Source organism: Salvelinus namaycush, chromosome 7, assembly GCF_016432855.1.
Source record: "Salvelinus namaycush isolate Seneca chromosome 7, SaNama_1.0, whole genome shotgun sequence".
Lineage (NCBI taxonomy): Eukaryota > Metazoa > Chordata > Actinopteri > Salmoniformes > Salmonidae > Salvelinus > Salvelinus namaycush.
This window is the reverse complement of record NC_052313.1, coordinates 15,609,269-15,625,395: the sequence shown is the minus strand read 5'-3', so window position 1 is coordinate 15,625,395 and position 16,127 is coordinate 15,609,269. Positions and strand designations below refer to the sequence as shown.

The 16,127-nt window shown below is 39.8% G+C and overlaps 1 protein-coding gene across 1 annotated transcript in view; it reads right to left on the bottom strand.

The window, feature by feature from the left end:
• The window catches only part of LOC120051015 (melanoma receptor tyrosine-protein kinase-like), a 52,261-nt gene extending 39,659 nt beyond the window's left edge, over positions 1-12,602 (bottom strand). Inside the window, exon 1 of the mRNA XM_038997589.1 lies at positions 12,400-12,602. Coding sequence (XP_038853517.1) covers positions 12,400-12,478 — 79 coding nt within the window. The 5' untranslated portion in view covers positions 12,479-12,602. The remainder of the gene's footprint in view (positions 1-12,399) is intronic.
• Positions 12,603-16,127: the final 3,525 nt, after the last annotated feature.

Sequence of the window (16,127 nt, the reverse complement as noted above, 5' to 3'; positions counted from 1 at the left end):
TCCAGTCATGAGCTGCCTTCCAGTCATGAGCTGCCCTCCAGTCATGAGCTGCCCTCCAGTCATGAGCTGCCCTCCAGTCATGAGCTGCCCTCCAGTCATGAGCTGCCCTCCAGTCATGAGCTGCCCCTCAGCCCGGAGCTGCCATTAGTCCAGAGCTGCCATTAGTCCAGAGCTGCCTCTCTGTCCGGAGCTGCCCTTCAGTCCGGAGTTGCCCTTCAGTCCGGAGTTGCCCCTCTGTCCTGAGCTACCTCTCTGTCCTGAGCTACCTCTCTGTCCTGAGGTACCTCTCTGTCCTGAGCTACCTCTCTGTCCTGAGCTACCTCTCTGTCCTGGGTTACCTCTCTGTCCTGAGCTACCTCTCTGTCCTGAGTTGTCTCCTCTATTTAGGAGGGGCCTTGGTGAAGGTTCCTGGACCAGGGTCGGGGGCGAGGGTCGCCACTCAAGGGACGCTAAGGGAGGGGGACAAAGACAATGGTGGAGTGGTGTCCTCGTCCTGCGCCGGAGCCGCCACCGCGGACAGATGCCCACCCAGACCCTCCCCTTGAGTTTTAGGGGTGCGCCCGGAGTTCGCACCTTGGGGGGGGGTTCTGTCACGTTCCTGACCTGTTTTCCGTTGTTTTTGAACTTTGTTTAGTTGGTCAGGACGTGAGCTGGGTGGGTAGTCTATGTTATGTGTTTCTATGTTGGGTTAAATGTGTTGCCTGATATGGTTCTCAATTAGGGGCAGGTGTTTGACGTTTCCTCTGATTGAGAACCATATTAAGGTAGGCTGTTCTCACTGTTTGTTGGTGGGTGATTGTTTCCTGTCTCTGTGTTGGAGGCAGCGAATGACATAAGCACTACTGAAGGTCTAATCAGCATACAGCGAATGACATAAGCACTACTGAAGGTCTAATCAGCATACAGCGAATGACATAAGCACTACTGAAGGTCTAATCAGCATACAGCGAATGACATAAGCACTACTGAAGGTCTAATCAGCATACAGCGAATGACATAAGCACTACTGAAGGTCTAATCAGCATACAGCGAATGACATAAGCACTACTGAAGGTCTAATCAGCATACAGCGAATGACATAAGCACTACTGAAGGTCTAATCAGCATACAGTGAATGACATAAGCACTACTGGCCTAATCCGTGTCGACTGAATTGAATTCAGATGTGGGTTCAAATACTACGCTACGTTAAAATATAAATCTTTAAAATCCTTTAGCTGTGCTTGACTGAGCTTGTCTGGCTCAATGGAACCAATGGAATAGTCCCAAAACTCTTATCCACAGAGGACCGGTATCGATACAGGCTTTTGCTCCAATCTAAGCACCTGATACAACAAATCAGTTAAAAATAGTCTTCAAGAAACTGAATTTGTTGAATCAGCAGTGTGACTGTTAAAAAAATAAATACAAATAAATGTATGGCCTGCTCCACCCTGACCTAAGTGCACGCATGTTCCTCTCTGACAGTCTGAGAAAAGAGTACCTGGGGATCTGAATGAACAAGCCGTTTCTGGAAAAACCCGACCATGGGAAATTGGCCTGCAGTTTTCCACGCAGTCTTCACATCCATTGAAAAATGACTAGTTATTGCATAATTTCACATTATGCAGACCGTTTCTTCAGTATGTGTCGGCCTATCTGAGTAAACGAATGATACAGTATGTTGACTTAACAGGCATTAGAAATGTGGCAGATACATTATGTACACACAATAATTAGCCTTTACCTTCGCAATGTTGGTTACAGAGAGATTTAAATGACACTATCATTTGCATTGTGAACCTGGATGACAGGTTATGGAGCAATTGCTGATGCAAATGGACAGTGCCTTCAGAAAGTATTCACACCCATGACTTTTTCCACATTTTGTTGTGTTACAGCCTGAATATAAACATTATTACATTTAGATTTGTTTGTCACTGACCTACACACAATACCTCTTAATGTCAAAGTCGAGTTATCGTTTTAGACATTTTTACAAATTAATTAAAAATGAAAAGTATTCAACCCCTTTGTTATGGCAGGCCTAAATAAGTTCAGGAGTAAAAATGTGCTTAACAAGCCAAATAATCAGTTGCATGGACTCTGTGTGCTGTAATAGCGTTTAACATCATTTTTGAATGACTATCTCATCTCTGTACCCCATACATACAATTATCTCAAATGATTGTATTTGGCGCATGTGACAAATAAAGTTTGATTTGATATCTGTAAGGTCCCTCAGTCAAGCAGTACATTTCAAACACAGTTTAAACCACAAAGACTAGGGAGGTTTTCCAATGCCTCGCAAAGAAGGGCACCTATTGGGTAAACATAAAAAAGCATACATTGAATATCCCTTTGAGCATGCTGAAGTTATTAATTACACTTTGGCTGGTGTATCAATACACCCAGTCACTGCAAAGATAAGTACATCCTTCCTAACTCAGTTGCCAGAGAGGAAGGGACGCTCGGGGATTTCACCATGAGGCCAATAGTGACTTTAAAACAGTTACAGACTTTAATGGCTGTGATAGGATAAAACTGAGGATGGATCAACAACATTGTAAATACTCCACAATACTACCCTAATTGACAGAGTGAAAAGATGGAAAGCCTGTACAGAATACCTTTTTTTCCAAAGTATACATCCTGTTTGCAACAAGGCACTAAAGTAATACTGCAAAAAATGTGCCAAAGTAATTAACTTTTTGTCCTGAATACAAAGTGTTATGTTTCTGGCAAATCTCTTCATATTTTCAAGCATATTGGTGGCTGCATCATGTTATGGGTATGCTTGTAATTGTTAAGAACTGGGGAGCTTTTCAGGATAAAAAAAGAGCTAAGTACAGGCAAAATCCTAGAGGAAAACCTGGTTCAGTCTTCTTTCCACCAGACACTGGGAGATTAATTCACCTTTCACCAGGACAATAACCTAAATCAAAAGGCCAAATCTACACTGGAGTTGCTTACCAAGAAGACAGTGAATGTTCCTGAGTGGCCGAGTTACAGTTTTGACTTAAATCTACTTGAAAATCTATGGCAAGACCTGATTATGATTGTCTAGCAATGATCAACAACCAATGTGACAGAGCTTGAATAATCTTTTAAAGAATAATGTGCAAATGTTGCACAATCCAGGTGTGGAAAGCTCTTAGAGACTTACCCAGAATGACTCACAGCTGTAACCACTGCCAAAGTATCCACTCAGGGTTGTGAATACTTATGTAAATGAGATATTTCTGTATTTCAATAAATCATTTTCAATAAATTTGGAAAAACTTCTAAAAACATGTTTTCACGTTGTCATTATGGGGTATTGTGTGTAAAAAAATAGATTTAATCCATTTTGAATTCAGCCTGTAACACAACAAAATGTGGAATAAGTCAAGGGGTATGAATACTTTCTGAAGACACTGTAACTATATGTAGTATGTGTGTAGGATCTTAATTTGAGCCAGTTTGCTAGAGCAGGAAAATAATCATGCAGCAACAGGAAATATGAATTATTATGTGAATTATAATTAATGGCCAATTTTGTAGGGGTTAATACATTTTTTTGTAAGGGAAATGAAGTCGGTGGAAATTACAAACTTCAGAAGCCTTTTTAAACCTCAAATATACACTACACGTTTTACATTTCCTGCATTGCATGAAAGTTCTTCTGCAACAGGGTGATCAAATTAAGATCCTACATCTGTATGTATTAAAGTGAGCCTATTCCATAGGTGGTAGACACTTATTACGAGGAAAGCGCATGATAGCCATTAGCCACCCCTCAATAACTCAATAATAGAGTTAATGTGCATTCCATATCTACAACATTCTCCTACTATAACAGGGTTTCCTGTTCCTTGGGTATTACTGGCTGTGACCGGTCAGCTGACACCAATTTAATCAGTTCACAAGTGCTAATCTTACTGAAGTTTAATCGGTGGGTATTCTAAGCTGAAAAGGGCAGATAGCTTGTATGTCTCTGGTACAATAAAGTAAAGGGGAAACACTGTCAATCACAGCTTAAGTATTTGAAAGACAAGTCTTTCTGATGCAGTGTGCACAGTGCAGGAAGGTTGTTGTAGGGATAAGTGTTTTAGCATAAACCAATCACATTGAGGCACAAAATACTGTAAATATGCTGTGGGCTGATAACTCTAACCGTATCCCCCTTGATTCTTGCTAATGAAAAGCGTGAAAATCTCAGCGGTAGGCAGTAGGCTGCATTTGGAGCAGCAGAAGCACATGGTTCAGATAATTGGCCAACATATTTATCCCCAGTGTTCCCCTCTCAAGGCCAGAGAACTTGGACTTTCTGTTGTTTACCCTTTTCCAAATGACCGGCGACCCTGTTCTCTGTGCTTTGCCGTTTAACCCTAAGCACTCTCGTCTCTCTCTCCCTGTCCCTGTCCCTCTCTCTCTCTCCCTCTTTCTCCTTATCTTCTTCATCTGTATCACTCACTCAGCTCTTTTTCCAGTCCCCCACACCACACACATCCAGTAAGTCATATTTCATCCTGTCATTCTTTTGACTACTTTCTCTATCTCTTCCATTCCCCCCTCTAGTCGATGCTTTTCTCTCATTATTGTGTCTACTGTGGGAACGTGGTATCGTCAAGAATAGAGGGTGTTACCAATTCTGAATCTCTTTCTAGAGTTTTACCGTCTGTAGAATTGTGGGGTTTTGTTTGACTAGCTTGGGTGCCAGTCTGTTTTGGCTTTAGCTAACTAGTCATTGTCTTGCCTTGGCATGAACACACATGAACGTTGGTCATTTCCTGCAAGAGGAGGCAACTTGGCACTTGTTTGCACATCCCTCACCTCAAGTGTGGGTCATCATTCACAATCAATAAGTGTAAAATAACTAAGCATCAGTATTGGTGTCTATGCTCTAAATCTCTACAGTCAGACCCTACGATGGATAACACATGTACATTAGCAACTTGGCATATCACTTTAGAATGTGGAACAACTTGGAACATCACTTTGTGTGCATTCGCGGAAGTCCGACATGTCGGTCAAACAAACCTTTTTGGGTGGGAAATCGATAGGTTTGCTAGGGACGAATCAATGAGATTTACAGGAGATTATTAACATTGACGCCTACCACTTAGTGTCGCAAGTGCATTATCGATTCTGATGTAGAGCAGCCGTTCAAAAGTATTTGTCCTGTCCTCCCACATCAATCACGAGTCAAGTGACCCATCTATCACTTGTTATGTACACTATGTCTTGTTTAACAAATGCCTGGTATTTTGACATTAAGATGTGCGCTATGGCAGATCAAGGATGTTTGAGTTGGGATTTGCTGGAAATTACGCTAGACCTCACTGAAAACCGGACCCTCGTTCAAAGGTGAAATTCATTCAAAATGAACACTGAACTGAGCCAGAGGCAGGTGACCCTGATGTTTCAACATGTCATGGCAATGAGGATTTTTTTTAAACAAGCCTTGTATGTCAAAGCAGGATGGAAGATTCAAATTGGAGGAAAGAAAAATCAACATAATTGTTTAGATCTTCAAACATATTACCCACTTGGCACAGACGTCAATTCAACATCTATTCCACGTTGGTTCAACAAAATGACGTGGAAACAACGTTGATTCAACCAGTGTGTGCCCAGTGGGTAGAGACGTTAGAGACATATTAGAGACGCAACATATAGTCATGTCACACATCCAAGTCTCACAACTGGATTCACTCTGTCACAGATTCATTGTCATATATTTCATCCTGTCATTCTTTTGACTCTATTTTGGATGAATTTCCTGTCTTTTGTGAATGAGAAGGTGTGGTACACTACGTGATAACAATCTTAGATCCGGATTAATTCGAAGCATTGGGTCTAGGTGGAATCTTTCACACAAAAAAACTGCCATCTGCAATCGGACACCTGAGCTGAAACAACAGGAGGGGTTGTCACTCTGAAAGAATAGGAGAAGGGCTTTTTTGCTTCATATCTCAATAGGATCACGAAAACTCTTCTTCTCTCCCAAGTGAACGTCTCACATTTCTTCACCATGACTGACTGGTCTGAATACTTTACATATGAAAAGAACACCACATAAGAAGAATCAACCCAGTGACAGGAAGTTGTTTTTCAGCCCCCAATCCGGAATTTCGCAACCCTTTGGACTCGAGAATTTCAGATAAAGTCTCCCTGTCTCTCACAGCGTATGTAGCGAGAGACAATATTATTCACTGAGCAGTCCCCCTTTAAGTCCAAGAACGTTGCCAAGAAAGACAGAAATGTGTAACAGCAGCTTTATATTGAATTTGAGCAAATGACATTAAGGCTGCTTTAAATTAGATAGTGCAGTTAACAAGGAGGTGGCACATATGTAGTATCTATAGAAACACTTAAGTGCCTCAGATTAAATAAAATAGCATAATTGTTTGTTTGTCAGTGTGTTTTCTAGGGGTTATTGGAGAGTAAATGTTGAGGTCATTGCTTAAAATTCATATGACTTATATTACATCTAAAAAGGGCCATATATTGAAAGTGTTTTGGCGTATATCTGAGTTAAACCTGTTTTGACACGGATAGCATTCAGACAACTTGAAGAGAACAACTGTCTAGCACCAGGTTTGAGATAGAATCTCTACTCCAGGGGTGGCCAACACTTCCTGGAGAGCTACTGGATAGGCAGGTTATTGATCCAGCCTTGCCCTAACACACCAGTATCAGCTCTTTATCGAGACCTAAAGAGCAGTTGATTAGTAAAAATCAGGAGTGTAGGGCAGGTCTGGAACAAAACCCTGCACACCCAGCAGCTCTCCAGGAGGAGGGTTGACCACTCCTGTTCTACTTCAACACACCAATTGCTGTAGTTATTTCTGGACATAAGAACAACATTAAAAAAAGTGAATCTAAGCCTGACCATGGTCTCTTTTAACAGTTTATTTACAGCTATTTCTCCTGGGATTTGGTGGTCTTTTTTCCAGCCAAAACTAATCCAGCCTGGTCTGTCCCATAAATTATTTTTATGATTTGCTAAATGAAAATAAGGGGATTAAGCCCAGGGGGAAACACAAATCTGTAAGTCTGTTCATGTAAAAATAGATACTAGAGATTTGGTCATTTCCATGTAAAAGGACCCATGAGCACTAACATGTGAAGTTCACAGGATCATGTAAAAATGGGTGTCAAATGAAAGTGTCAATATATATTTTTTTAAATTAAGGCATATTTATATTTTCAACCATTTCCCATCACAAAAATTAGGAATAAGCAAAGGCTTTGATTTCTGGTCAAACATATGGAAAAGGGCTCTTACAGGTATTAGAAACACATCAAAATACAATACTGTTGAAAAATCCCTGCCAACTAATTCCATCACTTATATATACTTTTTGATCTTTTTTTCTGCCTTCTGTAAGTTTTTCAGAAACATTGCATTCTGCCTTGAAATTCCTTTACCTAATGAGGTACGATAATGAAAGTTCACAGATGTAACAAGTAAAGGTAGACCTATCAATTAGTTATACTCGACTGTACTATACTGAACTCTACTGTTCTCTACTGTATTGTATTGTAAAGGCAATGTGTCAGGTCATAGCTGACACCATTGTTTCTGCAGACATCATTGAATCTTAATTCAGAGCAGATATTTAACATTGTTTTTGGATAACTTGGGCACATAAAAAAACTGAGGATTTTTTTTTACTAAACTTTGTATCTTCACATTTTTTCCAGTAAAAGTGTTTTTGTAAAACACAATGTGTAAATTGTTAAAAGTAGTCCTTGTGTATATAGTATGGTTTGCTAAACTTTGAAATCAATGGTTTTTGTTTGGCATACATTTTAAGTGAGATTCCATTACCTTGGAATTGTCAATTTACCTCTACCTACAGTATCTAGAAGTGTTTGCACCAGCTGCAAAGTTTGCACTTGTTTTTGTTAAGTTGGGAATAAAACACACAGAAAAAAGCTAAATCATAAAACTCTTCATTTAAACTTGACCTTACATTAAACCTTCTTTCACACTTGTTTTATCTTTACGTTCATCCCAACAAAAAAATCCCTCATATACTTGTAAAAAATTTGCTTGCCAGAATTTTTCAAGCAAAATAAGTCCATTGCAATTCAGCCAACAGAGCAGCTGTGATTTGTGAGATATGATGTTATTGGACTAACACCGATAAGTGTTACAGAGTGGACACAAGTGACCTCCCCCTGGGTGATATAATAGGATATTCAGGCCTAAAATCAATGGAGCATTATTCACTCTTCACACACTCAATAACAGATGATGCCTAAATGGCCCAACAAGTGCTGTATTGACATTGTTCTTGAATCATATGTGGCATCACGTGTCAAATGTTAAAGTGTTCAAATTGATTTCTAATTCATTTCTAGCAAATACTGATTTATGGTTAATTCTCAAAAGGTTCGATTTAGCCTAGTGAAAACGCTATTGTGAAAACAGCAATGAGAAAGCTGCCCTCCTTGGTTGGAGAGGACATATAATTCGGGGAATAGCCGATATATGCTTGAGAGGCCAGCATTTCGATAGACTCTGGAGCCAAATGCCAAGGCTGGACAGTGTCCTTGTCGTACCATAGACATAGCTGATTAGAACTAATGCCGTAGACACAGCCACGGAGCTATTTAGGCAGATTAGTAAAATATATGCTAAACAACACTAAATTAATCAAATCTAAGTCATGATAGAAGAAAAACAAATCTGAAAGTTATTTGTTTACCAGCTTGGATGCTGCTCAGTTTAGTGTCATATAAGGTCATATATCTGGAACTTCTTGTTGTAGCACCTGATGGAAGGTGGTTTAAGGTTCCACTAGTCAAATGGACACTGTTCTTTAGACAGGGGTCTAAAGAATATATAAAAGATTGAAAAACAAAAAAGGTAGTAAAGGCATGGTCTGGTCATCCAACCAACTGAACACGTTTCCAAAGTCAGAATAATTGTGATATCAAAACAAAATATGAAAAATATTTAATCAGTTCCTTTCTTCCAAGAAACGGGGAGGTGTTTGACATTTTACCAACTTCTTTTCAACGTACATTGATACTTACTTTTAACATTTGAAACAGAGGTGTTAAAAGCATTCCAGGTAGGGTTAGAGTGCACAGGTTGATGGGTTAAACACTCTCATAAATGGAGCCTAGGGAAATTCCGCCCAGAACTTGACTCCACATGTTTCTAGAAAGAAAGAAATGTTTCCATTTCTCAAATAGATTGCTTCCGTTAAAAAATGTGTGTTACCTTTGTGTTGTTCTCTTTGCTTCTTAATACGCAAAGGCAGCACGAGCCAAGAGTTTACCGTTTCGGCATTGCAATTCAAATTGAGATGCCGCATAAACCAGACACAAAGAAAGGACATACAGACAGAATATGTAGAAGATTTCCACTTGAAGATCTTATGATACTTAATTACGAGTTCCACCGTACCTTCTCTGAGTTGATACAAAAAAAACGATTTCTTCATGCACCTGGTAGTCCATGGTGCTTCTACTATAAAATCCTTCAGTCATGTGTGTGCCCTATACCTATCTGGTTTGCTGTTGTAGTTCTTCCCCACTACACCAAGTGAGACCTTTTAGTGAGCCATCATTTAGCAGACACTCTTATCCAGAGCAACTAGGGTTTAGGGGCCTTGCTCAAGGGCACATAAACACATTTTTCACCTAGCCGGCTCTGGGATTCGAACCAATGCTCTTAAACGCTCTTAACCGACTCCACTACATTACAGTATGTGGCTCAGGGTTCTTAAAGTCCTTGAATCTTTGGAATGCAAATACTTTGTGAAAAGGATTGCATGTTGACAACTGCCTGAACGTTCTTTCAATGGATTAGAAGTTGTTACATTGACTGTGTGACTTCGTAAAGATCTTCTAGAGTTTTGCAGGACTGTATTTCTAATGTGTATAGGCCAGATGAGCCTTGTGTGGCTGGCTGGTTTGACGGTTTTTACAACACATGCAGTCTGTTAGAGGCCACAGGCAAGGTATTACTAGGTAAACTCACAGGGTTCAGAGTGGCAAATGCTTTACTTGTCCTCTGTCAACAGATTCTCAAAGAGGAAAACTTGTCAGAGGCTAAAACACAGGGCTGGTCATTAGACTGATGCCACAAATTGAGTTTGATGGACTTATCATGCACACCTAACTAGTCCTATAAGTGTCTAGTGGAGTGAAGGTCAGAGCTACTTTTCAGGACAACAAATCTGTTTTATTTCCCTCTTTTGCTTTTCTTTGCATTGAAAGAGGACACCATTCACTGAGAGTATCATCTCAATGCTAAGGCTATCTGGTAAGGTCTATTAATATCCATGAACAATAATAATAATACATTGGCATCTCTTCAGCTAAGTATGTCAAACCAGGAATAACATGCTTCCGACAAATGGGAGCCGAAAAAGCTTTCTCCTCAAATGCATTGAAATAATATGTAACAGCTGCACAACAAAACAAAACCCATGATGGACCCTTGACACAATAAAATGACCCTGAAATGCAGACGGTTGCAATTGAGAACCTGGCAAGAGCTTTAGAGAACAATAGCATCCATTGAATCAAAACAGCAGCAAACGTCACTGAACCACTGTCATATGAGAAGGTCATTACTTTCACCAATTTAAGATGGATCTTCCAATCAAATTAGCTATTTACTTGCATTAAACAATTGCGTTCATTTTATCAAGGACCTTGTTACATTGTTACTAACACTCAGTTGTTGAATTCTTTAAGACACTGAGGATCACAATTATACGGATAAACCAATGATACTTGTTATTTGCAGTGCTAATTCCATATGTATTTTTATAAGTCTGTGTTATAGTGGAAACAGAGGGAACATGTCTAAGAAGTCAACTATGACAAATGAATTCAATTCAAACAATCCATTCAAACAATGTACTGAAGATGAACACTAATTGCCATAGACACAAACCAGGATAATTGGGGTGTGAGCCTTAAGCAAGGGTCCTTCCAGGAGCTACCCTTTGTTCAAGCTGTTGTGTGAGGCCAGTCAAAGAAAAGGAACAGTCAGCTATTCTTACTCAAAGATGAACAATAACTCAATTATTGTCTCTTACGATGATGTCTGTTAATTACAGAAACAAAATATAAGAAAATCATGTCAGCATTTTATAGTTCAATTTACATCCATTTTAGTAAGCTACCCAAAAAGGAAAAATCATTCTTCATCATAAATAATAAAAAATGTCACTGTAGAAGGTAGTGAATGAAAAAAGGGAATACACATTGTAACCACCAATTCCAATTCAACTACATCTAATACGACTGAATTCATCTGGCAAGCAGAATATGCTCTTTCCTCTATATCACAGTTTATAAAGGAAACGACTGCTAAATATGTCTAATATTATAATGTTTTAACCAGAGACACTGTCTATCTCTCTGACTGCACTATAAATCAAGAAATGTAGAGCAGAATAAAATAGATACCAGAATTGTCCATCCATTTTGGTTAGAATGGAAATGTGTACCTGGCTTTTGCACAACAACCCCAGACGAACGCCTAACCAGATCAGACACTTCCACAATCTGCTAACAATCTGGTGTGTTTTGAAACTAGCGGGAGTCCCAGACAGCTAGCACTCTGGCCAGATCAGAGGGTCTCCTACTGCAGGTGGTTGTCCACAGAGGAGCCAGGGGGACAAGGGGCAGTCCCTGCTCCATGGGGGACCCCGTCTGTCATCACCACCATCTGGACTGGAGACCCACTTTGGCACAATACAGGACCAGATCTGGTCTCCTCTTTCCTAGTGGTGGCTAATGTGCCAAGACAGTTTAGACATGGAACAGGCAATGGACAGTCTCAGAGCAGTTCTGGAACTCCTTGTGGGTTAATTAGGTACAAATAATCTATAGACTATTGCATTTAATTTGAAGTTTGATGTTTAATGTGTAAGGAGTGATGATGCAGCTTTAGTTCAGGCCTATAGTCATATTGTTTCTATTCAGAAAATGAAAAGTATTATTTTGGTTAGAATTAGCCTTAAAACAGTAACGCAGTGACAGGGACAAACATTGCAGAGCTCTATGTATATATGAAGCCCTTAAGCGGGTGTTCAGAAAAGTAGGCTAAATAGCTCTCAATGGTAGGCTATTAATTTGCTTTTTTTAAAGTTTAAAGTTTATATAAGTGTATTAGCCTACTGCCTTTGTCTACTGATACATAGAGATAAATACTATTGAAATCATGTGACATGTCTTCGGAATTATGCTACATGATGTGGATGTCTCCTTTAAAAAAAATGTTTGGCAGACTTTTCCCCAGACCAACAAACAGGTTACTGTAGATGTAGAAGAAGCATTGTCATTTAGAATTCCGTTTCCGTGTCAATCATTCCGTTTAAGTAAGTAGCCTAGGCTAACCTAGTACTAATTCCCACATTTTACCAAATTCCCCACATGCAAAGTCGGTCTCACACCTACCTTTCTTGTGCGCTGTGAGTGTCACGCAGCAGCCCATGCAGAACAAGGCAGCAATAACTATTCCAGTTTCAGGTCGCATTGTTTCCAAAATGTGTTATATTCAATGAAATTAGAGGAGAAACTTATCCATAGTCTTGGGCGAACCCCTTTATGTGATGTATCTACCCCCGCTTTACGTTCAGGGGAGGTAATAGGTGTAGTCTATTTGGGTGGGACTTCGTTGAACTGTCTCTCTCTCTCTCGGTGATTGGTCCTCTTCCGTCTCGTGTATCGCAGTCAGAGCAACTTTCAATTGTTTTGACGTCATTTGGAAGGAGTATCGTTCGAAAGCAAAGCAGTCAAGTGCAAAGTTATATCAAGCATGGTCTTTCACAAGCATAGGCCATTGCATACATTATCTCAAATAGGCCTATCCCTGGCTGGAATAACATTTTATTAGGTTGATATGTTCATATTGCAAGTAGGCTACATGCCTAGGTTTCTTATTGCAAGCTATTTTCTAAACAGGGGTGTATTCAACCTAGAGTTGAATACATTTTGAATTACATAGGCTACCTACAGTAGAAAATAGGATAATATCTTCTTTCTATTTTCAACTTTATTTCTCAACTCCTAATATTGCGAAAATTGCACTCATTAGAGGTAATTACAGTCACTGAAGCAGAGTATGTGAGCACCCACTCATCGCTCCACTTCTTTGCGCACCGCTCCAGTGCTCAACCCCCTTTCCCCACTCCACTAAAAATCGCTTGAGTGCTAATAGAAAAAATGAACTGCTGCTCCAAATTCGTTCCATAAATTTTTTGTTTAAAATATCATTTAACAAACACCCCTTCTACCTTTGTGTCTATGTAACATTTGGTTTGGAAGTAGGCTATCGTAAGAAACGTCAACATTTCAACATGTCATAGGCTATTAAACAAGGACCTACCTGATGATATGTGGTCACTGTGTTTAAAAACAACTTGCTTTTTGTCTAATCTATTGATGATCAGATAATTCAGTTGTAACTGGCTCTGTTGCACTAACATGCTGACCAGACCGGACACGTCGCGTGCGCGAGCGTCGCAAAATAAATTTAGAAATCCATGTTATTCAATTATTGCACCAACACTGCTCTAGCGAGCCAACAAGCGTCTGCGACGCAAAGTGCTAAAATAGAAGTCATTCCTATTTCTGACGCAGATCGCGCTGAAAGTCCTGCCTCTCCCATCTCCTCATTGGTTTATAGAAGCAGGTACCCACGTGCCATCTCCTCATTGGTTATACCCACATGGGTGATTGAAAGACGAACTTTGTTGCCGGTTGTCGTGGTAATACTATGAAAGTTTAGATGGACCACCATATAAATTCAAAGATGAAAAAGGCTGGAAGGAGGAGAGATGACTAGAAACGATTCGGTTGGCCGTTTTATGTGTGGATTAATTGTCGGAGTAGAGGTCCTTGTGCATTTCAGGTAAAATAACAACTCAATGTTTATATCCCAGGACAAATTAGCTAGCAACAGCGAGCTAGCTAAATAGGACAAATTAATGCTAACTAGCTAAATTGCCATACATGTTTAATGCTTTTCGACCTGTCCCCAAATTAATGTCATTGGTTCAGAGTTTGTTTTGATATTTTAACCTGCGTGTCGTGATCTCGTTTGGTGTGGGGGGGCAAAATACATTTATGCACGATAGTGCACGATGGCGCAAGCGCGCAGCCGGTTTAGGTTCCGTGTAAGGGGCGCCATGACCCACACAAATTTGAGTGGGTACAAAGTATGTGAAGATGGCAGCGGGGTGGGCCGGAGGGGGGATATGCCCCCATCTGGAAGTTGGAGAATTTAGCATTTTTCAAACACCTGAAACTGCTTTTTCCTGCAATCATTGTGCTTTTTTGGGGGCATATCCAAGCATACCTCTTGAGCGGTCTGTATCCTCCTGACTGGCGTTTTTTTTTTAAAGAAACTAAATGCTTCTCTGCATCTCTGTTAAAATCTGGGTAAAAGATTTAAAGGAATGTGAGTCTTATTCAGTACATTTAGCAATTTCTTGCATTTCTGAAGTCTACCAACCTAGCTACTCTAACTTGATTGATAGCCTGAAAAAAAGCTTGGTAGCTAGTTATAAAGTTGGGAGATTGGGAACCTGGCCTAGCTAAAGCCAACTTCATAAAATTGCTACAGATGTAGGATCTTAATTTGATTACCCAGTTGCAGGAGAACTTTCCTGCAATACAGGACATTTTTAACTTGTAGTGTATTTGAGGTTTAAAATGGCTTCTGAAGTTTGTAATTTCCACTTTGAAATTACAGACTATTTTCCCTTACGAAAAATGTATCAACCCCTACAAAAATGTCAATTAATTAGAATCCAAATAATAATTCACATTTCCATCTGTAGGTGGTTAGTAGTACAGGGTTTCGGGTTTTCGGGAAAATTTGACCAGGAAGATTTTAATTTACCTGACATCCCTCAAATCCGACTTGGCGCAGCCAGCGCCATCAATAAATGAGTGACGTTGACCAAATGAGCCACATTTACATGTCCTTAAAAACAGCCTATAACAAATTACAAAAACACTATTCCTTGTGTTTTGATGTGTAGTATACGCAAAACTTTATAGTCAATTCTTAAAATAAAAAAAATCCTAAAACAATATTTGTCCACCTCACTGTTCAGCTGTCGGTGATTTGAGCACTAAATGCATGAGGGCATTGCATGCAAAGGCCTAAAGCCTTTGGAGTCCACTGTATGATATTAATGTAAAAAATATATATATATAAAAAAGGAAGAGAAGCTTAGGCCCAGCTGCAGAGAGAAATAGAGAGCGATAGAGATATCCCAGTGGCATGCTATGACACCGACATACATTTCTTTATGTCAGATGGCTACTGCGTCTGCTATGCGGATATAGCCGTACAGGAGGCTAATTCGTAAATTATCAGAATATTTTGGATAAAGATAAGCATTATTTTGTTATATTATAGGAGTATTTCTGGTAGGCCTGAAACATTCTTTCTCACCTCAAGTTCATCTGTCAGTTGGAGCACCAGTGAGCACAGCCTTCATAGGCCTGCAGTAGCTAAATCTTAATAATATCCACACCAAACCATTCTAAACTTTATTAGGGTAATATCAAATGTAAGTCAAGCCATTGTTCATTAGAGAAATATGAGAAGGCTGTTATACTGAGGGAAACAGCATCACAGTTGGAACTGAATTTGGCCAAAGAAAATGGCTAAATGGAATTAAACAAAACCCTTACGATCTGGTTTAAACCTTCCCAAACGTTTTGAACAGGCTATATTGCATTAATTACCAACAAAGGCTAGTGCCTACCGTACCCAACAAATGACAGAAATAGGCTAATGTTATTTATTTTACAACAGGCCTACTTATAACCTACACTATATATACAAAAGTATGTGGACACCCTTCAAATGAGTGGATTCAGCTATTTTAGCCACACTTGTTGCTGACAGGTGTATAAAATAGAGCACACAGCCATTCAATCTCCATAGACAAACATTGGCAGTAGAATGGCCTTACTGAAGAGCTTAGTAACTTTCAACGCGGCATCGTCGAAGGATACCACCATTCCAACAAGTCAGATGTCTGCCTTGCTAGAGCTGCCCCGGTCTGCCCCTGTAAGTTCTGTTATTGTGAAGTGGAAACGTCTAGGAGCAATAACGGCTCAGCGGCGAAGTGGTAGGCCACAACAACAGCTCAGCGGCGAAGTGG